This window comes from Amblyomma mixtum, chromosome 1, assembly GCF_055824585.1.
Source record: "Amblyomma mixtum isolate Tamu chromosome 1, ASM5582458v1, whole genome shotgun sequence".
NCBI classification, from domain to species: Eukaryota; Metazoa; Arthropoda; class Arachnida; order Ixodida; family Ixodidae; genus Amblyomma; species Amblyomma mixtum.
The window spans coordinates 286,961,950-286,987,029 of record NC_143012.1 but is presented as its reverse complement, the minus strand read 5'-3'; the positions used below and the strand labels follow the sequence as shown (position 1 = coordinate 286,987,029).

The 25,080-nt window shown below is 51.5% G+C and overlaps 1 protein-coding gene across 6 annotated transcripts in view; it reads right to left on the bottom strand.

Annotated features, from left to right (window-relative positions):
- The window catches only part of Ten-m (teneurin transmembrane protein Ten-m), a 552,868-nt gene that overhangs the window by 54,344 nt on the left and 473,444 nt on the right, over window positions 1–25,080 (bottom strand). For all 6 annotated transcript variants that reach the window (XM_089566254.1, XM_089566255.1, XM_089566256.1 and 3 more), the window contains one exon: window positions 481–674. In XM_089566254.1, the coding sequence (XP_089422380.1) occupies window positions 481–674 (194 nt within the window). The remainder of the gene's footprint in view (window positions 1–480; window positions 675–25,080) is intronic.

The following is a 25,080-nucleotide window of genomic DNA, read 5'->3' as shown; positions in this document are numbered from 1 at the left end:
GCATTATACGGCAGGAGTTGTGAGTGTCATGTTAACGAGTTATACCGGGGTCGGTCAACCGCTGCCATTTGATTGCGCTGTTTTTATTCGGTTCGCTGCGCCGCCTATTGTAACGAACGCAGTGGCGCTGTCAAGCGCTACAGTGGCGAAGGACTAAAACAGCAGTGATATCACATCGCCCTCATTAGCATAATTTACAAAGCTGGACAGTGCTGTTTACAAATATATATAGATACCAGCGTAAACCAGCAAGACACACGACGAAGAACGAGGACACACAAGCGCTGACTTCCAACTGACGTGTGTCCTCGTTCTTCGTCGTGTGTCTTGCTGGTTTACGCTGGTATTTATATATAATGGATCACCAACTAGCCCGCACTCTTACCCTGCTGTTTACAAAAACTGCTGCACTTTTGCGTCAGCTTCCTCTCCGGAACTGCCGCATACGGCGTGCACTCAACGGGCAAGGAAGGTTGTTACCTTGCGCGCTGCGTGGGGGCGCTGCTGCCTGGCCTGGTGCGCGCCGGCAGAGGGCGGCGGCAGCGACGAGTACTGGCGCAGAGCCGGAGGCGCCAAGATCCAGGGCCGGAAGCCCCGCGGCGGGTCCGGCGGGGAGTCGATGGTGGCGCCGCACGGCCCCGCGGCTGGGGCCCGGGCGTCCGGGGGAGCCGCTGCTGCGAAAGGAGAGCGCGCATATCGCGTTAGGCCTCGCTTTCGAATTCCGTGGAGGAACTGTGAAAGACAGACTTCTCCCGTCAACAACAAATACAAGACTATCGCTCATGTCGCGCTATTAAACGTGAAATTACTAAGCGACAGGTTTTCTCCACTCTTTAACATAAAATTTAATTCAACTCTTTAGTACAAAAAACACAAGTGTGCTGCAGAAGACATACTGGCGAATGGACATTAAAACTGAAATATTTATGGTTGTGAGTCACTAGAGAACAAAATATCTCGATTTCTCAATGATCTGTATGCAGATAACATTGCTTTTAAATCAATGACATTTCAAACATAGATTAAACGAGTATTTCCTTTTTCTTGATTCAAAATTTGCTGTTGCGTGCGTTGTTAATATATTCTTTTGCCACTGTATATGATTGCTGCGCCGTATGAGTGTATAATCGTCGTATTTGTTGCATCTTCTCTCTTCTACAACTCTGAGTTGTATAGCACTACGTTGCCGCGAAACGGTAAGCCAAGTGTCCGTGGAGTTATCGAGACCGAAAAAAAAAAGCTTTTAACTGCAGACACACCCTCCCATTAAACTGCATGGTGGTGAAATTAACGTTATAAATTATCTCCCACTCGATACGAGTAAAGGGTCATCGAATTAGGTTGCCTTTCTTTTTCGTTACTGATAGTGAAGTCAGCATTGTCGACACAGCGGGTAAAAGGAATGGTACATGAATCCGTAGTTTTGTCTCGTGTATCGCTCATGCAGCTCTTCAAAAGCATTCGAAAAGAGCGTACGCCCAATTGCGCAAGGCGAGTTGCTTCACACCTGGGCGTCGATAACGAAACCCTGTTTAAAATGGGGTTCTTAGAGCACCGCCTTTGGAAACTTCTGGGTTCAAGACTAAGTACTGAGCGTAAGTACACGACGAAATATGATCGGTTATACGGTGCGCCCAGGTCATATTTGCGGGTCGCGTTATAAGGAAAGCCTGGTAGACCACCGACTTAAAACAAAAGTGCGCGTTTTTCCGCTATTACCAGGAGTAAAGCCTCAGAATGTATGAAACCACTTTCCGCAGGGAAATAGACGGTATAACTAAAGTGGAAGACGAGCATCCGGCCCGCGGCGGTGCAAAGGAGAAGAGACACATTGGAGATGTCCTCCGCCAAAGCATCGTGTTCCGATTGGAGCCGCGCTACTTAACACCGAGCACAAATTGCGCATCGGGCGCCGAGTGACAATTAGGGCACTCTCCCAGGGTCTCATTAGAGGGGCGAAAAATGGCTCGCCTTTCCCGCCGCCCGAGGGCGCGCTCTTCGGGCTGTCGCCGTAATCCTCCCCTTCCTCTGCCGAGGAAGCGTATGACAAATGCGCTTTCAAATAAATCCGGCGGCAGAGAAACAATCACACTTTACGCAACGCTTGGCGCCGCTTCTGTCGCGCGCGAGCACACCACCTTTCGCGAGCGCGCCTCGCTCTTTCAATTTAAACTTTTGCCCTCGCCAAGAGAGGCGCCCGCGGTCGCCAAGCGTTCGCAATCGAACTTCTCGCGGGCGAACACGGAAACAATGGCGAAAACGGAAAGCAAAAAAAAAAAGGAAAAAAAAGCTCGGCCACCGCGTTTCGAGGGTTCAATCAAATTACACGCGCGGGGGTTTATTCATCTCGCAATTGGAAAGTTGATTTCTTTGTTCCAAATTCCGTTGGGCCGGCGAGCCTTTGTGTGGAGCGCCCGCTGCTGGCGCCCTTTCGCCCTCACTCTCCGGCGGTCCTTCGTTATCCAAATGGCCTTTCGCTAAATCCGCGGAACAAAGGCCGCAGACTGCGGCGGGTGTATTCGTTTTCGCTTCTTCCTCCTCCTGCACCCCTCTTTGTGTCCTGCTCTCAACGTTCGCCCTTTGCACGACTCGCAATGAAATAATGACGCGCCGAGGGCTTCGAGCAAAATGAAGCCGTTTTAGAGCTGGCCGAAAAAAATAATAGAAGTAAGCCAACGAGAACAGGAATAGTGTTTTCGTCGAAACGCTATTTGACAGAAAAATTTTAAAGGTACGGTTGGGTAAAGCGAACAAATCCATGGGCTCTTCCGTATAAGGCTTCGGTTGAGAAACTTGAAGCTACTTCTGTCGAACAATGTGTGGAATGATGCGCGGCTAGAACAAATACTTGGTACTTTTACGGAGCGCTGACCGTCGGAACTCAAGTGCACAATGTGCTAAGGTGAGTTATGTGTATTCGCTGAGTGGTAGTTCCTGCTGCGATTTAAAAAGAAAATTCGTCTCAAGAGATCGCTACCGCGCGAAACCATTGTAGCTCGGCATAAAGTGTGGAATACTTCTGAGCTGCATAAACAATAACAAGGAGCGTTTGCCAAACGAAAAACGTGCTAAAGCCTCATCTCGTTCAGCAAAAGTTTATTTATACAAGAGGTGATGGAAAAAGACGCGTCATTTTGCACCTTGTATAGCACGGGGCCTGTTGGGAAAAAAATGAGAATATTGGAACGACACCGAAATACACAATTCACTGGCGATCCAGAGATGGACGAACGACGGAAAGACACTGGAAGAAGGCCTCGGGAATCGCTCAGGTTGAGCTTAGGAGCACATTTTTTTTTCCTGGAGAGGCTGCATGCCTCGAAGTGAAGCAGCGTGTAGTTTGTGATTTGAAGGTGATGTGATTGCATTGCGAGTTTTGTGAGCCCCCAGCAAAGACAAGCTGGCAATTAAGAAGGCGGAAAGACTTCGGAAGCAAGCTGTCTATCGGGCGAACTTGCGCCATCGTAAAACAAGAAACGTGGAAATGACGATGTGCACGGACGTCTATCGTTGGTGACAACACCTCGGTTCTCAACGGCGTACTATTCACAAAGAGCTCGCTTCTCCAGCTCATCGTAGCCAGCTTTCCCGAGCATCACAGGATTTGGCGAGCGCGATTCTTGGCGAGCAAAGAAAGGAAAATAATACCGTGAGCTGGCGGCCGTAAAAAATTTAAAAAAAAAAATGGCGAACACAACACCGAAAAAAAAAACAAAACAGTCAAGCAGATCGCCGCGGCAATATGCAGAACAGGGATTCTGTGCCTCGCGAAAGTTGGTACGCTCTTCAGGCCACCTGCAGTTCCTGCGGTTAGACACAGTCGCCTATCGAACCCCCAGGACGCGTGGCGCACCGCTTTCTCGAAAACGTGCCACCAGGGAAGATTTATTTGTTAAATGAGTTAGCATTAGAACGGTTACGTGAACGAAAACCCGGCGTGCGATGTATGTCCAACACAGAGGAAAATGTAACATACTTAAGGCCTTGAGTGAGATTCGAACTCGTGGCGGCGAGAACAGATCAGCTTCGCTCACGGACATCGCTGGCACTAGCTGTCGCAGCTACGCACAGAGGGCGCCACGAATCCCTGGCGCACGCGCTATTTTGCGTGACTGCATAGAGTGCGCCGCAGCCTTTCTCCCAGCGTGTTAAACTGCTAGACTCTCGCGCTGTGCTGTAGAAATCGTCGTCTTCATCAACTGTCGTCCGTGCGTGATACAGACCAAATGCAACAGCACGCGGCCGATTACCGCTGTCAGCCCAAGTTCGAACGCATGCCCGGTTTGAAGCCTATGCTTCACGGTACTTGATCAAACTCTTGATCAAACTAGACATCTCATTTCAACAAATTCGACAATATCCCAAAAAATTTCGAAAAAATTGAAAAACACGCCAAACAGCATTTGTCATCGCGTGCCAAACTGCCGGCTTCTCTCCCTGTGGATCTAGCTGAGGCAGCTGCGCATAGAGGGCAACTTATGAGTGAAGCCCTCCGTCAAACATGTGAAGCGGCTTAGTACGTTACTGTATGCGCTTTTTCAAGTATAACACAAAATATGTGCGCTCTGTGTTGCCCATTCGCACACTAGCTTCGCCTGCTCTAGCCTCAGGGAGCGCATTTTAGACGCTTGAATCGAGCAGGCCAAGGCGACCTAAACACTCCCAATGCACGCACACGTTCACTTATGCCACTGCATTGAACCATCTCAGATATATGCCGGAGCACCAGCCCCGTCCAGTCCGCTAGCGTCACTTGCCCGGAGACCGGCTTTCCATCTCATTTCCCGCCAAGGCAAGCGGGTTCCGTTACATCTTTGTCCCTTTCAGTTTGTTTTCGTTCAGTACGACATCCCCTGTCCGTCGACTGGAGCTCACCGTTCGCCGCGCGTCCCCTCGACCCAACGCGCTTTCGGCCAAGCCAGTTTCACCTCGCCGGAGAAGGCGCTCGTCCGGCCAGTATTTGGACGACGACAAATGATGCGCCTCGGAAAGCACAGACTGCGCGCACGCGCCCGCCACGGGGCCGAGAGCGAGCTAGCGCACGCTTCGGGCCGCAACGATCTACATTCATTTCAGCCGCCCTCGCGGACAGTCCCGGCAGAGAGAACGCCTCGTGTCCACCGCCGAATGGACGGTAATACGCGGGCCGTATTAATGACGACGCCAATAACAAATGGTCGGCCGCGATATATGGCCGGCCGCGAGACAAATCATGCCGCGGAGGAAGGGAGGATCAATGGGGCGGCTCGCCGACAAAGGCTGCAGCGCTAACAATGTCGCATACACGGCGCGCCTGTAGAATGGGCGGAGGAGGAAAACGCGCGCGGCGATATTTGCTGCCGCTGAAACAAGGGAGAGGAGAGTAAACCGCGCGGACGTTGACGATGAAAAACGGGTGCGGAGAGGGAGGACGCACGCCGGAGCGCACACGCGCCAGCGCTCGAGCTCCGAATGATGGCAGCGAGCGGAGCTCTCTGCGCGCGAAAACCAAATTCTGCCGGCGACGGAGAATCGATTTCGCTCGCCTTTCTGTCTCGCTTCCTTCCTTTCCGGTCACCGGGCAGATTTTTTCCTTAGCTATTCCTCGTTTGCTTTTTTTTTCCTCCTTACGATCTGTAACGGCAGTTATAACATCTGTCTTATCCTTTAAAGTAATGAGTTCATTCACGGCTGCCGTATGCGCGAGCCACAGGGAAGGCCACACATAACCATTAGCTGCACATTTCTTTCATGTCCAATGTCTGAAACGCGAGCAAAATAACGAATTGGGTGATAGGAAACAGAAATAAATGAGTCGCTGACCCAGTTTTCGTCATCCAGGCCGCGCCGCAAGCTTAAGTACGCGCTGCCGCCGCACACGGTCCAAAAGGCTTCATAAATTTCTTGCGCATGGCGCTGCGGGTCGCTAATTTGGCGCAGCGAAACCGCCGAGGCGTTCAAGTAGAACTCCCAATGACTGCTGGTGCGTGATTTCCGCACTGATATAACGCATCATACTTTTCTAGTTGGTTGTGAGCTTATAATCCAGTGACCGCTCATGGAAGAAGAGAAGAAAAAAAAAAAAACCGATTCGTTCGTTTTCTCATTCGCGCCGCGTTTTCTCCTCGGTGTTTTTATTATTTTTTTTTTGTGTGTGGTGAGTCACCTGGGATCATTACCTTTAGTCTTCGCCGCCTGGTTACGAAGAATGAATCGGTCTTCATCGGACAGAGGAGACGGCCTATAACTGACATGAATGAACCAAAAAATTCGAGTGACTCCTAGTATCCGAGTTATTCACGTGATGCTACAGGCACCATTCTAATCTACAGCTCGCCGCTTCAGCAGTGCAAATAGGAGCAGGCGGCGACAAACGGATCAGATATGCCCGCAGCCTTTCACCTCGCATCATGCATCACAAACTGGCCGCCATTGTGACGCCAGTGCGCACTCATTATACCTTTCCGAATGCGCGAGCATTCGTTAAATGCGTCATAATGCAAGAAGATCATCCTTGTCCTAAAGCCTTCGCATCAGTGCTTCGTCACTGCCGGAGTATATTTCGAGAATGACCGGCTTCTGCTTTATCACCGCACGTACGAATCTCGTCATACAATTACCAGAGCGAAGAAAAAAATAAGCAGTCAGACTCAGCGGCCCAGAATGACGGCGGGCGTGCCGCACGTACGCGTCGATGCGCTCAGCTTCGTTCAGTCTTTCCTCTCCCCGACGCTCCTCGCTAAAAGCCTTCAGCCCCGGTTGCGAAAAGCGCTCCAGGTGCACCGACAGCCGCATCTGAGGAAGCAAAGCCGGGAAGGAAATTGCAAATCAGAGAAGAAGAAGAGGCTAAAGTGCAGGCGGCACGAAACAAAGCGTGTCGGTCCAAGACAAGCGGCGCGCCCAGCACAAAGAGAGAGAGGCAATCTTTGGCGCTCTTAATTACTCAGCCAATCGGAACGGAGTGCGCCTGAGAGACGCAGTAGCGCCTTCGCCATCAAACCTGGGAGAAAAGGGAACCGTCTCGTCAGAGAGGGGGAGAAGAAAGGAAGCCAAGCCAATCCGAGCCGCTCACGGGCCACTCAGCGGAGACAAGCCATAAGGAGGGAATGCCGATGAAAGGAAAAGACGCTAATGGGGCCGCCTTTGTTTCTTCGCTCCGCGCTAACGAAGCGAAATAAACCGGCGCAGGCTGCGCATCTCGCGGGGCTCTGTGCAGAGAGACGGCTGGTGCGAGGCACGCGCATGACGACAACCCCCTCCCTACCTCGCCGGTGAGGCTTGCTGGGTTCACACAGCGCTCGTCCTAACTTCTGAACCTGACGAGGCCGGTGTGCCCTTACCAAAATGGCCCGCAGACTGTCTATAGACCACTTACAAACTATTGCCTTCCTGCAGATATTTCCTTTTGTCTATTAAGGCGAAAGCCTTTAATGCCTCATCGTTGTCGAAGGTTGTCAGCAGAGGTGTCACGCTTTTCGGTTGGTCGAAATGGTTATGTCGTCAGAGTGCGCGGATTCGCAGTAATGTGGTCACCAACGGATGCCTGACGCCCCCTTTTGGAGCACACGACAATTAATACAATAGTTGTCCGCTTCGACACGGGGCGTAAGGCGTCCGTGGGTGACCACATTACATACCTCATTATTGCGGACAGAGCCATGGATACAACCGAACTCATCGAAGCAGCGGGAGATTCGTGCTAAAGAAGCAGTCAGAGTTGGCAGTCAAAGTATGTAGTTGTAATGTGTAGTCTAAGTGTGTAGTCAAATAAAGCACTAGTACAGCACAGTCTCGCAGTCAATGCCAAGCAGTGCGCCAGGAAAGGCTTTCGCCTTGCAGCACTTTAGAGAGCCAAAGTGCCCCTTGAATTTTTAATAGTCTATAGACTGTCTATAGACAAAAGTATACTAAAGGTTTGGTTTGGGGGGGGGGGGGGGGGGGGGGGGGGTCAACGTCCCAAAGCGACTCGGGCTATGAGGGACGCCGTAGTGAAGGGCTCCGGAAATTTCGACCGCCTGGGGTTCTGTTCTTTAACGTGCACTGACATCGCACAGCATACGGGCCCTTAGAATTTCGCCTCCATCGAAATTCGACCACCGCGGCCGGGTTCGAACCCGCGTCTTCCGGGTCAGCAGCCGAACGACATAACCACTGAGCCACCGCGGCGGCGCCGTAACCACTAAAAGTGTACGGCCATAAATCTGGAGATTGTCTGTAGACTGGCTATAGGATTTGTATTGAGAGTCGACTAGTCTATACGATTTCTCTATAGAAAGTGAATAGATTTTGCGGACAAAAGTTTATAGACAGTCTACAAACCCTTCTTTTCTTAGACAGTCTACAGACTGTCTAAAGAAATTTTTCTCAGGATGAGTACAGCGCGATACAGGTACCGGCTTCGTTGGGCCACTTAACTGCATTGCGAGCAAGATCGTGACACGTTCACTGCAGCAGAGATTTTCAGATTAATCCCTGTGTTCAGTGGTGCACTGTTGGGCCATCCTCAAGTTTCTTGGATGCGGCCTGATCCACCGGTCACCCACTGGCCACACCAGCTTAGAACCTTGTGCAGCTGGCAATAGCGACATATGGCATGCGTGCTTTTAGTGGGTTCTCTGAAAAATCTCAGCTGTACCATCGTCGAACCCAGTATTCAAGGCGGTCGTACACTAATAATAAATGACGTGGACCCACCGGTGACCCGTCACGCAATGAACGTGTTAAGATATATATCCTGGCAAATTGTGGAACGAAACTGGGTGCCAGCGAAAGGCGGCTGGAGTTGCTGCTAGCTGCTGGTGGTACTCGTCTTGCATTCCGGCTGCAGTAGCGACACTTTAGATAAATATGCACTGTCGTACGTCAAAGCAAACCGCTTCCGCCGGTCATTCAAGCATCCAGGAAAGACTCCATGTTCCACAGACACCACTGGTGGGCCAGTTGAGTGTCGGGAAGGTATCTCAGGAGAAGCCAAGAAGACTGCCTCCGAACTGACCGGTTCCACAGCTGGAAAACGCGAGAAAGTCGTTTTTGAGAAAAGACTTCTCGATACGCCTGAGATCTCTTGGTAGGGCCAGCGACAGCGAACAAAACTGTGAATGCACTGAGCCTGCTCTGGCTTGGCATGTTGTGCACACGCAGTGAAGCTTTCAAAGGAATTTCACTTTATGCTGAACTCAACCTGTTACACAAACTGCATCCCGCTGCGCGCAACAATAAAGCCTCTATTCATCACAGGAAGGCTTCCGGGGCATTGAGGGATGATGTCCGCTTAAGAATCTACGCTTTAGGTAGCCTTATTTGGGTTACCACACAGGATTAAATTTGGTTTGGTTTGGTTTATTGGGGTTTAACGTCCCAAAGCAACTCAGGCTATGAGAGACGCCGTAGTGAAGGGCTCCGGAAATTTCGACCACCTGGGGTTCTTTAACGTGCACTGACATCGCACAGTACACGAGCCTCTAGAATTTCGCCTTCATCGAAATTCAGCCGCCGCGGCCGGGATCGAACCCACGTCTTTCGGGCCAGCAGCCGAGCGTCATAGCCACTGAGCCACCGCGGCGGGGCAGGATTAAATTTTTTTCTGCGAACCCGCATCACGTAAACTTTTGTCCATGACAGCGCGTGCGAGTAACACCACTAGGCAAGACAGCTCGTCTTGGAAACTAAAAACTTACCAGCAGAAACGACAGTACATACAAAAAAAAAAAAGAAAAAAGTTATAGTATTTTTCCATCCTCGGCTCTGTGCATCTTTTTCCCCGCTTCATGTCTACGCTCTTCCGTAGAGCCTCTTTTGCGCCTTTACACTGGCCTGCATCCTAATAAGTAGCTAAGTGTGCAGAAGGGCAATTTGAGTGAGTCGCCTGAGAAAAGACGCACTGTGCGCTTTTGTATCTTTCACTTTCGCCCGGACAAACTTTTAACAGCCGATGAAGTCTGCAGCGACACTGTGTTTCGCAAGCATCGATAAAAAGAAGGAAGAAAAGCGAGCGTCGGCGCCAACTGCTGTGAGCGCAGCGGCAGCCAAAGTAAAATACGGCCCCGCCAGTCATTCGCTGTCCTCCCGCTCGCCTCACCATCCCCGTCTCCATTCACCGCAGCAGCGCATCACAGTGATCGCTGGTGTTTCACTTCGCTGACGGCGCGGAAGCAAATAGGTCCAGCCGGTGCGGATTTCACAAGTTGCGCTGGGTCGGACGAGCGCTACTGCCGGGAAGCGCGCCTCTCATTTCGCCGCGGCGCCGCGGGGGAGCCCGTCTTGCACGCAGCGCGTAGAGCGAAGAACGCATCGTCTCCCAGCGGGGATTGGCCGCCCGCTGATGCGCGCGCGGCGCGCAATGACCCGTCCGCCTCGACTCCGGCAGCGAGCCCCGCGGGGGGGAAGAGGGGGGCAGGAAGGAAGTGTCACCCAAACTTCCCGCCACGCGGGGGCCCCGTCAAAGTCGGCTCCTCTCGTTTCGTTACCAGGGAAACGCGCGTTCGAACGCGTAATGAGGAATGATGCGGATACTGCCCCCTCCTCCGCCTACCCCCGCGCCTCATCCGTGACACCTCTGGGCGCTTCCTTCAGCGCCAACGATGATGCATCGTATTGTCGTCCGGAGCCGAGCGGCCGCCGCCATGATGCGAGTAGTGGGGGAGGCGGGAGCCCCGCCGTTTATTGCTCGGACCAAAACAAAGCCAGCGCAGCGGGGAAGGATCCGGAGAGGGAGGAGAAGGAAGGAGAAGAGAAGGAGGGGCCGGGGACTAGAAATACTCCCCGCGATTACTCGGCCGCGCGAAAGCGGCGTGTTTGGAAGAGCGCTGGCGCCTGCACAGGGGCGGAGTTGAGCATACAAAAGGCCTCGCGCTCGAGTCGAGTAGAAACCGGCAGGACTTGCACCCCCTGTACATCCCGCCCCCTTTCTCTTCAGTATAGCAAGCCGTCAGGTGGTCATAAAACCTCCTGGCGACCGACTGGGATGCAAACAACTGGCTGAGCTACTGCGCACAAGAAATCTTAAAGAGGTTGACCAGTTATACGCTTTAATATTCCTCCTTTTCATGGCAGCTCTACGGGGCGAGACACGCCAGGTGGCAGCCATCGACTGAACCCTCGAAGCAACTGCAACGCGTGTCCTGTAGTGAAGATGCGCGCGAAGCAGCCCTACGCGTCGGGTGGGACATCCACACGCAGGTGTCCAACATTTTGTACCCAGCGTTTTGTCCGCAAGACTGACATCTAAACATACAAGACGCGCGCAGCATAGAGCCCGACATGCTTTAACAAAACCTATTTTCGTACCGACGCCAAAGAAAACTATCTTCTGTCAGAAGCCTGCCGGCGTCTCCATGTCACACGCACTTATCTATTAATGCTATGACGAGGCTATTAAAACACCTCTGTCTTGAAAGGCTTGCCTTGGTTAGTGCCCTTTACGTCCCTGTGCCGCCCTGTACTGCGTTCTAGGCACCGTATTTTGTGAAGTTTCGATCCGTTTTCCTTTTCCTTGGTGCTCTGCCACTGGTACCGCCTGTCACTGCCTGTATCACCGGGAAGCCGCAACCAATGATTGAGAACCAAAAGCAAGAAAAACGAAAAAAAGGTTTACCAAATAAGACCCTAAGTGTGATTTCTGGTTACACACCACACATTAGATGACAAAAACTGAAGCAAACATTCGCTTGAAATACAGAAACTTGGGGGAGAGGGGATAGAAAGTGTTGTTACAGAACCAACACAGAATGTCGGGACTTGGAAATTGTAAGAGCATAAACACAATGTTTTCATCAGGAATCGCACGCACGCCGGCCTCAGTAAAACAAACACGCGCAGAGACGTTGGAAAGACTAAAAATAAAAACAAAAGGAAAAGGAGATTTTGGGGGCGGGGGGGGAGGGGGGGGGGGGGGCTCACGTCAAAAACACGCAACACGCGCAATGTCACGGAAAGGCCTGCCTCGGGGTGCAGACGTTGTTTATTTACGTTTCCCCTCAAAAACTCGCGGCGACGCTCACGCGATAACGCGACTTTCCTATCACCACGGTTGATTGGTCGCCATGGCGACGCGGCTCGATAGGCGCGCGTGCAGCGGGATTGAACCAGAATAAACACGACACCCTCCCACTCCACCCGAAGGAACACGTCGCGATAAGTCTCGCCCCGCGTCCGTACGAGGAGGGTCTGCGTGATGCATGCGCGGCGGGGACAGCCGCGCGGAGAACTTGAGGAGGCGAAATTTGATCACGCTCGTTCTCCGTGGGAAAAAGACCCGCGTCCTCCGAAACGTCGCCCGAGACTTCGCCTGACTCCCCCGGACCCTGTGTGGTGTGTTTCCGCCAGCGCAGGCTTCGTTCGGGCCGCAGCTGAAATAATAATTCTGGTCGCGCTTAGCACGCTACAAAGAGGGGTCGCATCGAGCACAGTGGTGTTGCGTTTACTCTTACGAGTGGTGCGCGTGTTAGACTGTCAATTACACCGCATATGGTACGCACTCAGAAAGAAAAAAAAAAATGTCTGAAGCAAGAAACGCAGCAGAAATTCGTCACCATGTTTTGACAATACGAATATTCCAGAGTTTAGAGCGAGGTTGAACACGCTCTAGTCAAATACATATGGTAGGAGTTTTATTCATCCAGAATACACAAGTCGGGTATTTTTAGTTGCAATTCTAGTCAAATTTAGGCCGGCTTTCATTCGTTAGCTAGACGTGAATGAAAACACATGAAAACCGCGCAGAGAGCGATGGAAAGGAAAATGATAAGTATGACGGTAAGAGACAGAAAGTGAGCAGAGTTGGTCAGGCAAGAGGCGCTAGTTAATGACATCATAGTACAAATCAAGATGAAGAAATGGCGATAGGGAGAGCATGTAATGTGAAGAAAAGATAACCACCGATGAGGCATGAGGGAAACGGAGAAGATTCCAAGTAGCCAAACGTAGCAGGCGTTGGCAAAGAGTCATGTGTCCGGATGAGATTAGGAAGTTTGCGGGGATAAGATGGCCGCAGGTGGCACAGGACAGGGTAAATCAGAGCAGTATGGGAAATGTCCTGTCGTGCCGTGGTCACAGTTAAACTGCTAATGCTACCGCTGTTGTTGTTGATGATGAAAATTACGCTACTGTTGCTGTTGTTAATGATTAAGACACGAGCAAACAATCACAGTATGTTGTGCATCACAGTATATATCACATTCAAACGTAAAAAAAGGGGAATCTCCTGCGGACAGCTTTTAGTTATCAGGGTGGGATACCGCCAAGTATGACTTGCGCACGCATTTTTTTTTCCCTCTACCGACCGCGGTGACTACGTGGCTTTGGTGTTCAGCTGCAGATCCCAAGGTCGCAGGTTCGACCTCGGCCGCGGCGGCCGTATTTCGATGGGGGTGAAATACACAAGCACCCATGTGGTGTGCTACGTTAGCGCACGTTAAGGAACCCCGAGGGCGTCTAAAACGATCCGGAGCCCTCTAGCCTGCTCCATGCGTCGCCTCGGAACGCTGAACACTGCAATTACCCCCCTCCCCCCTCCCCCCCCCCCTCCCCCCTTTTCATTCCAGGTTGAAACAAGCCGCCAGCGTCTGGACTACTGACAAACTTTCATATTCTGGGCAAGTCAGTGCCCGAGGTTTAGAGGCGTGGTATATTTCTACGACTGAAAGCAATAGGAACGACTAGGTGGAAATGTCACGAACAGTGCCAAGAAATGTTTAGTTGTAAATAGTTGACTAAAGTAAAGTAGCATTAAAAAAAATTCATAATCTCTCAGCTGTTCATGGTTGCACTTCCTTCCTACTCACACCGCTCTTTCTTTTTTTCTCGCGGTGTATTGAAGTGAGCCGGGTACATCAACGCAGCGAAAGTCAGTCGGTGCAAAGAAGAATCACACGCGGGAGCGGCACAGCTTAAAAAGAAAGGAAGGCGCTCGTATTACTCAGCGACGAGCGGGGACAGCGCAGCAATATGGGAGTAAGAAAATGCCGAAAGAAACAGCGAATAGAACACACACACACACACCTAAAAGAAACCGTGAACAAGGTTGGGTACCCCGGCGCCCCCACCGGCTGGCGGAGCGCCACGCGAGGAACCCGCGAGAAACTCGGGGGAAGAAACTTCGCTCGCGCGTCGCTTGCTTCCTCCTTTGCATATTTATCCCGGCCCAAGTTCGTCGACACCATCGCGCGCTCCTTTTGCAAACTTATGCGCTCGTCTCTCGAAGCCGCGACGGGAACAGTTCCGGGCGCCTGCAGGGAAGGAGTCGCGCTGGCAGACGCCCAAGCTGCTCTGGGTGGCCCACCGCGCGCCCTCGTATATTCGAACGCCGGTGGCGGCCGCCGCCGTGGCATATATTTTCCTCCTAAAATAGACGCCGCATATTCAACGAGGGAAACAAATCTAGCGCCGAGGGCGTCGCGAATTAGGTTTTTCCCTGGTAGATTTGCCAAGAAGAGCTTCGGAAGAAAACAACGTGATGATGGGACGCAACTATAGGAAGGGCCTGCGCCACCGCGACCCTCAAGAATGACTCGCCCTGCATGCTGAGGTCATTAGAAACTGCTGACGCTTGGTTCGAGGCGTGAATCCTGCGCTGTCACCCCAGGCGCTTTACTCTTAAATCTTCCCCTGACAACGTTAACAAAGACAAAATTAGAGCCACACACGCATAAGCAGACACGGTTAAGGAAGCCTTCCTCCTACGCTGTTAGCACACACGGAGGCAATTAAAGGTCGTCTTTAGAGGCCCATCGAACGCAAGGCATGAAGACTGCGGTCGCAGTGCGAAGGTTGGTGCGCTTACTGGAAATTCTAAAGCGCGTATGTGACAATTTTATTGTCAACAAAAGTCACATCGGACAAAGCAAACTGATCTCCGTAAAGGCCAAAGTGCTGAATAAGAGTACAGGCTCCTCGCCACTCATAGAACCAACCCGCAAAAGCCTGCGAGCAGCGTAACATTGCGAAAGTAAAAGGACGCCGTGGTGACTTAGTAGTTAAGGTGCTCGGCTGCTGACTCGAAAGGGTTCGAACCTGGCCGCGGCGGTCGAATTTCGATGGACGCGAAGTGCTAGAGGCCCGTGCGTTGTGCGATGTCAGTGCACGTTAAAGAACCCCATGAGGTCGAAATTACCCGGAGCCCTGCACTACGGTGTCCCTCATAGCCTGAGTCGCTTTGGGACGTTAAACCCCATACACCAAACCAAACCATTACGAAAGTATAACTCTTCCAAGCCAGCCGCCCGCAGCGCACTGCGGTCTGCAGCGCGCCTTTAGTGCTGTCTCAGAAATCTTGCTGCTTGCCAATACAAGACAGCGAGAAACAAGGCACGCAGTCGTTCTAGGCGCTTGCTGGGTGTTGTCCCAGGATCGAGATGAAATCACAGAAGGAGAAAACTGCCTACCGGAGGGAATCAGACGCCGCCGGTCGAGAGTCATGGTCCGGAGCCGCAGTAGAGAGCTCTCGCCGCCTCAAACGCCGTCTCTAGCGCCCTCGAGCGCGATGGCTGGGCGACCGGAGGAGACGACGGACATCTGCGCGGCCGCAAATCAGCTCGGCGCCCTTTCCCGGCGGCTCGGCACAGACGACGGCGCGCCGTTCCACCCTGGGTCGCAGATCGGGGCCTTCGCGAGGGGTCACTCACAAGAGGAACCCTTGTGACCCCGCCTTTCCGGCCGCGACGAGACGTTGCGCAGGCGCCTTCAGCGACAAGACTGGCGCCCTAGGCTTCCTCTCGCAGCCCTGTTCTAGTGCGCCGTCGCTTTGGAAACAGTCTTTCTTTACGAGCCACTATTTTTTTATTGATGTGGAGCCTCGAACAAAATCGGAGAGAATTCAGAGAGGAATACCGCTGATACCATCCTAATCTTCTTAGAGACAAAGCAGCGGCCCTAGATCCTGCGACTATCAGTGCGACTGCGACGGCCGTCGTATGACTGCAGCTAAGAGAATTAACTTAGGGTCTGCGGATTCGATAACCAAAAGTGTGGCACTGAAATCTTGACGACGTCGACCAGAAAATTTTGTCAGTGACAAGGCGGCTCGAGTTGCAGATATGTCCCCGCTTGTTCCTGTGGGCAGGAGATGTGCTGTGATCAGCACTGTACCTGAAACAGGAGCTGTGTATTGAGTGCAACAATTAGTCACCAAATTTCGAAAGCTTTTTTTTTTCTCCGCTGTATAACGTAAGAACAATACACACGTGATGTGGGTTCAAAAGTACACACACAAGGATCGACGGAGATTTGAAGCTGCGAAAGTGGGAGCGAAAATGAACTCATCAAAGTCGTGCTACAAACGCGGGCATAGAGATTCTTCGTTTGGATACTGCGACTATTAAGACAGGCTGTATTTCATTCCGTCGCGCTTGATGCTATCTTGTCGCCGGATGTTTGACAGCACAAGATAAACATCAGAAATGTGAGGAGACAAATTGACGCTAATGATGTCAATAGGCACGAGCGAAATTCAAAACGACCAAGTGCATGTAATACTAAATCAACCGACCTACACTTTCATGGAAATGCGTCCATGGAAACCAACCAGCATTGGCAATGAAAACATTCGCCCCATATTTGCATATACAATAAACGTGAAACACAACCCAAGTCAGCGTGCAGTGCCAAGCCAGACGACGAAAGAAACGAAGCCACCAAACGAGAGATCTGCGCCTTCGCGATAAAGGCAACGGCAGACATCCACCGCGCGTGCTTCGCTGTCCAAATCGAACGACAAAATGCTAATAAGAGCGCGCAACACGCTACACGTGCGCATCTTTCGGCTTTGTGCGGCACAGCGAAAGCACGCCGCACTTTTTCGCTTCCATACAGCCACCCATGGCCGCTCCCTTTCGATATTATGCGGGCCCAAACAATCCTCATGACTGGAGGCCAAGGCACCGCTCGTGCGATGCAGCGAAGCCCCAGGCAAAGGAAATCCATACGGCGCCTGCGGACACATCGGCGTAGTTCTGTGCAGTGCTACACGCGAACGCGGGGAGCTAGTAGAGGCCGCCGAATCCGCGCGACGTGATTGAATTTGAACTCCGGGCCAGTACGAAAAGCCGTGTGCTTCGCGCAGCACGAGAGGATTAGACGCCTCGCTTGCGCAATCAGGAGGTGGACGGGAAGATGTGAACTTGCTGTGGCAGCGTCGAAGAACCGCGTCGGGAGAGCCTCCACGCTCGTCTCGAACGATTATTGCCCGTCCGCAGGCTTGAACAGTGTTGCTCGAAACTATGCAGCTAGAGGTACTTGTGCGCAGCGGCCGCGCTCTCCGATGCCAGCGTCGCGGTGCGGTGCGGCTGGGAAAACGCGCGGCCGCAATCGCAGAAGCCAAGCAACCAAAGAAAAAAAAAAACGATAAGAATACGTATACCAGAAGGCTGCTAGCACTACCCACCCCCCTCCGCGCTCTCCTGGCGCGAGAGTCCTTTGTTCAAGCTGTGTTTGCTTTGCGCGGCCACATTAATGCGACGGCGTTCGAAGCGCGTCCACCGATACAGTTTACGAAATGAAGAATGGCTTCGATTTCGAGGCTACGCCAGTCGTGGTGCGCAGCTGGGTGGGCGGCTTATTGTCGTGCGCGCGCGGCGGTGCGAGGGCAGCCTCCATCTTTGCCATGGAATCTGCAACTAAAATACTATGCGAAGGAATAGCTTTCGTGTTTTACACGCAGACGTTACTAGTTGCCGCACTATTATCCTAGCAAAGCACGCGACTGCACAGCTTTGCCACTTCCAGACACACGCTTACACTTGGCACGTGTGAGGTTGTTTCCAATGCGAGTGGTTCGGTTTGGACAGTGCTGTAGCACAATCGATATTGTTTTTATATTTTGTGTGTATTTAAATGTAGACAAGAGATCAATAGGTGTGCAAAGTATGGCAGAAGGGACCGGGGTGCTTTTACACGGACGATTAGTAATCAGGCTTCGAATGTAAACCTGGCAAGTTGGCTTCGTACAACTTGTTTCTCAGGAAAATTAAACAAAAAATATATGTGTAAAAAGACAGAGAAAGAATTAAACCTTTCTCTGTGATGTTTGTGAAAACAAATGACGTTCTTGCTGAAAGTAGAAACTGGGCGTTTCACACCTTTAAAGGAACCAGCACCCGGGGTCCTTCAGGACCCCCAAGCTTGTGTATTTTGCGCATAACCGAAGCATGGAGCCTCGATTTTACGATGGCTGTAATTAAAGCACCATGAAGTATATCTGAAAATAATTATTCGATATACGGAGAACACACCAGTTTCCCGGCTTCAGTATAGTTATGCAAAAAGTAATCAGTGAGCGCGATGGCGATCGCGCGCCGGTGAGTATGACAAACGGGAAATAAATGCATCCCCAGCCATGAGAACATCTTTAGTTAAACAATGGGACTGCAGTCTGTTAACATAAGCCACCAGAACGGCTGCCGTGATTCTATATGTCAATACGGACGCTTGGACGCACTCTTATGCATGCAGATCTGACAGGTACCCTGATGTGTGCCGTCATGCTATGAGGGCTGACGCGAACGCACCTCTACAAGACACCAGAAGGCGCACCGAAGAAGTTACGAACGAAAATAAAGTAAAAAAAAGTATCGATAAAAGAAAAATGCATGGGGCATTTTGCACCAGACAGGTTAGAGTTCAGGCGATACAATGCACCGATGGCATCAAAGTTTCACCGCAGAACGTCGCTGCATAGATTTAAGCAATCTTCTGTGCCGCACTCTAATTGTGATCCCCCGTTTAACCAAAAATATTACACCTGCATGATTCTAATAACAACAGGCAAGACCTTTCATCTGAACCACGATTCTATAATACTTACACCCGCACTAAGAAAGTTTGCGGAACGCAGTGCGAGCATAAACTAAGTTCCACAACCGTCGTTGCAAGCAGTACCTCTCATGCATAAGTAGAGGCATGAAGTAAAAAAAAGTAATAGACTAGCGCAGGACCACAGAGTTTACATATTTTCCGGAATACTACCAGCGGGATAATGAAATTGCGAGAAGGAATTAGCATGACCCGGAAGTTCGTCGCGCTTTCGCTGGCTTTGCACAGTGCAGGCACCCTGCTTTAGCATGCAATTAAGAGCCCTGACTTAAAAAAAAAAATGTACAAACTGGGGGCCTTAATTCAGAGAAATTTCTTTACTGTTCCGAATTTACACACTCGCGCCACGAAGCGCATTATATGTAGTTGAGGGCTGCGTATTAATTCCGGCCAGCTGGGGCTATAGAAGTGACCGCAGATAGCACGGTGGATGAGCCATTTGGTAGCCAACAAGTGACAGCGGTTGCTTGGTGCATGTACAGCCTTTGTCAAAAGTTTGGAGCCCAGGTGGTTTGCTTCTGAGCCACACTGTCTGGTTCGTTATGCATCTCCAGCGCTCCAAATTTCCTGAAGCTAAGATGATTTCTGGTCCTGCCTCCTCCAATGGGTAGGGCTGCCACGAATGCTTCAGGAGTCCCACTACAAGGCTTAGAAGCAAACCCCCCGGGCTTTAAACTTTTGACAAAGACTGTACAGGCGCCCACAGACTTAACATGAAAGACGGAGTGCGTGGCTTGGACTGCCGTCAGCGCCGCGAAGCGATAGCCACCGGGTGCGAGATAATGCTCACGGTGTGTTTACGGCGGCTCACGACAGGCGGTGCGCAGCTCGCTTTCACTGCTTTTTCGCCAGTGGCCGGTCGCCGTGTAGACAGCGCTCTCGAAGGGGGCGTGCCTCCGCATTTTGCTATCGGATGCGGCCTCGCACACCCGTGAAACGCATGGCAGTTTTCTTATCGCGGGATACCGAAATTGCGCGCTTAGCTGCAGCTGCTCGCGCGCCTTGGGAGCTTGGTCAAAGGCTGCCGATCTAACTAAATAAATGTTGTGAGCAGTGTGGTGCGCTTCCAAGTTCATTCCACAGGATTGAACTAAGGCAGCAACATGCAACAGTGCATAAAAGGGCTAGTGCAGCGGGTAAGGTTTGATAGAAAATAAACCTGCTGCATAAAATTGTCATGGTCTTCCTCATTTGCTTACTCTTCAACACAGCGCGTCGGTTTTCTTTGCCAGAGCAATATATCGGCGTCCCGCTTCTACGCCGCTCTGAATTCGCGCAATTTCGGTATCCCGCAATAAGAAAACTGCCACGCGTTTCACGGGCGTGCGAGGCCAAATCCGATAGCAAAATGCGGAGGCACGCCCCCTTCGAGAGCGCTGTCTACACGGCGACCGGCCACAGGCAAAAAAGCAGTGAAAGCGAGCTGCGCACCGCCTGTCGTGAGCCGCCGTAAACATACCGTGAGCATTATCTCGCACGTGGTGGCTATCGCTTTGCGGCGCTGACGGCAGTCCAAGCCACGCGCTCCATCTTTCGTGTTAAGTCTGTGGGCGCCTGTACCATTCAAATTGCTTTTCATTTTAAGCTGTACAGCGTGCAGTCAGATACTCAGTGCAACAGTGTGCTAGAATAGTGCAAAAGGCGGCGCTTCTTAGGATCAGCAGTTTCGTACTCGCCTGTTCGCAGAAGTCTGTTTAGTCCAGAAAAAATTACAATCCGTGGTTTGGTTTATTGGAGTTTAACGTCCCAAAGCGACTCAGGCTATGAGAGACGCCGTAGTGTAGGGCTCCGGAAATTTCGACCAACTGGGGTTCTTTAACGTGTACTGATATCGCACAGTACAAGGGCCTCCAGAATTTCGCCTCCATCGAAACGCGACCGCTGCGGCACGGATCGAACTCGCGTATTTCGGGTCAGCAGCCGAGTGCCATAACCACTGAGCATTACAATCCGTATATTCAATGATAAAAGTCTACGGGATGCGTCATCAAGAGAAAAAAATGCATTTCTCAGTTGCTTCTTTAGTCGGTCAGCTGGTACTCATTCCAGCTGATACAAAACGCATGTCATCTACTTATATGGTTTTCATAGATCTGCCATGCCTAAGGAAAAAAATACCTTTTTTTCTTCGCAAAGTGTCCTCTCAAACTTTATCCCGCAAACTTTTGCCCACTACTGTACAAGCAGTAAGAAAAGCGAGTTCAGTTAAACGCAAAGAGCTCGTTTCCAGCAGAGCAGTTTTCCGTTTGTACGCGGGCGGAGAGAAGACAAAGCCTATTTGCAAACTGCTTCGCTCGAACGCTCAGCGTCTGTCCGAACACAAAAGAAGCACACTTTTGCACGTCACGCCCGAACATCCTGGCGCTGTGGTCGGGCCAAGAGGCGCACAAACAGGGGCGATGCGGCAGGCAGCAACTGCAGATGTCATGGGCGTGAAGCTACCACCGCACGAGTCTTCTTGCTCGGTACAGAAAACGAGAGCAGAGAGAGAGAGGAAGAGGTCTGTGCCACCGCGCGCTTTGCCGAAGCCAGGCGATCGCATCCGAGCCCCCGAGAAAGCGCCCTCGAGAAGCCCGAGAGTCAGGCGCGCGCGCTGCAGAGACTGTCCGGAGAACAGCGCCGAGGTAGAAGCCGGGGAGAGAGGGTACGCGGGAGTTGGAACTACTGAGGTGCCCACAAAAGGCGACGTCTCGAGAATAATGACGGCGCGCTTCCAACATCCGGACCAAGTCCGCGATCCGGCCGCGAACACAAGCGAAAAACGTAAAGGCAGGAAGGAGCACGGTGAACGCGGTTGAAGAGAGCGGAGGAAAAAAAAAAAAAAAAGAGCCCAGAGCAACAGCGGTGAACGGCGCGCGGTAGACGGAGCCGTCTGGAGCGAGATCGTTTGCAAAGGCAACGCGCCTTGTTAGAATGAGGCCTATCAGAAGAAGGAAGCGAGGCGAAAGCAGACACACACAAGAAAAGTCCTGAAGGCGGCCACTTAAGGCTCTGGGCTTAGGAGAAGTAAAGGCAGAAAGTTGCTGCAAACAAAGGCGAAAACATGCCCCCGCAGTTGACACGCCGTTCACCAGCCGTTTGCTTTCTCTCTTTTTGTTGTTTCCCGGCGCAGTCTGTGCGTCTTTGACGTCGGCTGCAGCACGCACAAGAAACTCGAGAAACAAAAATTCGAGAGACGAAAGCCTCGTTCCTAACCAAGCTGAAGGGATGAAACATTTCATGTCGTAGAGGAAACCGAGAGAGGATAAAAAGCAGAGCTCCCGCGACAAGCCGGAGCTGAAAATGTCAGCCGCAGCTGTCGTAATACAAGGCTCGCGACCGGCAAAAGCTAGTTTTGGAATAAAGCGAGCCCGGCAAAACCGAGCGAAGAAAGAGGACAAATGAACACAACGTGAGGAAGAGAGTGAGAGAGAGACCCGTTAAGCATGCAGGTAAGCCGAGGCGTTCCTTACTCCCTTTACAAAATAAGGGGGGGGGGGGGTCGCTCAATGCAACGGCTACTGTATATTCCCTTGAAGCGGTTAACGACCGAGTAAGGAGCGCAGAAGCACTTATGCGAGAGAACTCGTTCAGATAAGCACCTCCGCGAAAAAAAAAAAGAAGAAAACTAAATAAAGAATAAAGCTTCCCGGCCCAGTTACGGCATCACCTAAAAGAAAGTACCATTTTCTTTCCATTTCCCGCCCGCCCATTTTCTGGCCTCAGCTGAAAAAAAAAAAAAATAAACGGGCTCTACGAATATTCCGAGAGTCAAAACATTACCGGGGGTGCCAGACTGAGAATCTTCTCTAACAGGCAGGGGTGAAAAAAAAAAAAGCGAAATAACCAGAAGTGAGAATGTAATGGGATCGAAGCACAATATCTCCGGTAGAGAAAAATGTGGAGGCATTAACGAGTGACTGCGGTGCGCCGCTGATGGTCAGTCATATCTCGCAAATGAAGCCCGTTGTGGTGCAAGCGGGTCTCCGCAGTTTCTGCTGCCATAATTAGGATAGACAGCTACGAGTCTAATGTAATGACAGCGCGCCTCGCTGAGAAATTTCTGCAATGCCAGGCAGATTAGCGCAGGTTAAAGAAAGAACGCGAGCATAAACATTTGACGGCTGTAACAGCCGACCGTTTTCTGAAGAGTTCATTAGGTACCAGACGTGCTCAGCCGTGTTCTTAATTGACAGCACAACGTTGGCGAAACGCCGTGCTTCAGTCGAAAAAATTCGAAAGAGCGCGACTAATCCAGTTAGCCTATTCCGTCGGCGTGATTCAGATGTGAGCTCGTAACTGCTTTCCCGCCAAATGCCGCAAATATCGTGGATCCTCATTAGTGCGCCGACAGCGAGATTTTTCAGAGCTTTAAAAGCGCAACAACTCTGGGAACACGAGTCGTCCCTCGACATAAAAAAAAAAGAAAAAAGTAAAGCAACTGCAGTGCTTTCAAAGTCTTTTAACTTAACGCTGTATGATGGCCGAAAAGTATTCAGAATGTATGTCTCCGCCAAGCACATCGTTCAGGATGTGAACGTCCATTCATTTCTTTTCTTCCTACGACTAAGTTTGATTCGAATGCACGAGGTAATGACCAGTGCTGAATAGGAGAAATAAATGTAGACTTTCACACAGCATGTACAGTAGATTCCCATTTAACATTTTTAATCTAGATGGTTGTTTCTTCAAAGCCCCCATGCCAATCAACAATTTCTAGGCGACGATGGCGTTGGCTTTTGCCTCAGTACAACCAAGCGAAAGGTGAAGCCTCATTCAACGAAAATGCGACAAAGATTTTGTCCCAAGTCCGAGAGATGGGCGGAGTGGCCAGTGGCTCGCACTCACTACACATGGGGCAACCAGAAATCCCCCCCTCCCCCACATCCTTCCCCCCCCCCCCCCCCGTACAAAAAGGGAAGGAGGGAAGAGACTGCCAGAAGAAAGGAGGTTCTGTGTTGATGGGATGCCCACGTATTCGGCCTGAACGAAGAATGGATGGGAAGCCAATGGGAAAGGAGGAAGGAAAGAAAGAAAGAAAACAATCGCGCATGCGCCACACGTAAATTAGCTGCAACGAAAAGAAGCGGGGCCTAACGCTGTTGCTGAAAAGCAAGCTAGTCGTATCAAGTTTTGTTGACTTTAAAAAAATAACGCCCGACAATACAAACAAAACGAATAATCATTCTGAGCTGACTTGCTCAGCACTTTTCGCAGTCCCGATAGAACAAACTGGGAGTGAAGTGACAAAGACTCGACGGAAGAAAGGAAGGAATAAAGAGCGCAGGAAAAAAAGATTTTCTCACTTCTAAGTGCGGCGTCGAGGCAACTTCCCTGTGGTCAGAGGGGCGTTGTCCACGGGAAGTCGGCAGAGAAACAGCACGCGAGAAATGTAAACACAGGAAGCAAGGCCAAAATAAACACCAGCGCGAGCGCAGCCCCAAAAGGCGGCTGCGAGGCCCCCTTTTTCTCGGCACGCAAGTCACCAGCAGCGGGGAAAAAAAGAAAGAAAATGGCCAGCGCCGGAGGCGCGGCCAGGGCCATCCGAACGTGATCAGGGACGTCGGCCCGCAGATCGCCTCGGCAGCAGCGGCCGAAACCGGATCGCTGCCGCTTTACCGTCCGCGGCATCGGTGCCGCCGGGACCAAGAGTCCGGGCACGCACTCGCACATACACAAGGAGGCAGCGAATCCCGGGTGAAGCAATAAACAAAACGCGTGGCACCGGAGACGAAACAACGTCAGACTCCGAGGAAAAAGAACAATGGAAGCGCAAGTGAAATCCGGTAACGGGCCATGCGAGGAACGGGTCGAAGAATAATAAGGAAAGACGGGAGAGAGAGAAAGATAGAAAAAATGTGTATCAAAGTGAGAGCTATGGACAAAGGGGAAAGGGAAGCAGTACGGCGGTTCGGAAGGGCCAGTGGAAACGGTGCCAGCGGGTACGACGCTGGACCACTCGGCGGAGGCGGTCGCAGGCCCGCGTGTCTGAGAGGAGAGTCAACGGACAGACGACGCAAGAGGGAGGCAAGGTGACAATGCCGAATAGAGGCCAGGGACGGTAAGGAGAAAAAGAGGGAGGCAGGCAAACAGACGGGCTATCGACTGAGTAGCCGTCGTTGACAAAGTAAGAAGGATACGTGCAGCTCCCTCCGGGAAACGTGTATACACACACAAAAAGCAGAGCCAGTGGACAGCCCAGCGAGTAGTATTGGAGAGGAGCGCCTCGCGTTTCACTCTGGCCAGCTCGGGACATATTCGCCCGCTGGCCGCCGCTCTGGACAATCGAAATGGCCGAAGGGGGTGGATCGGGAGAGA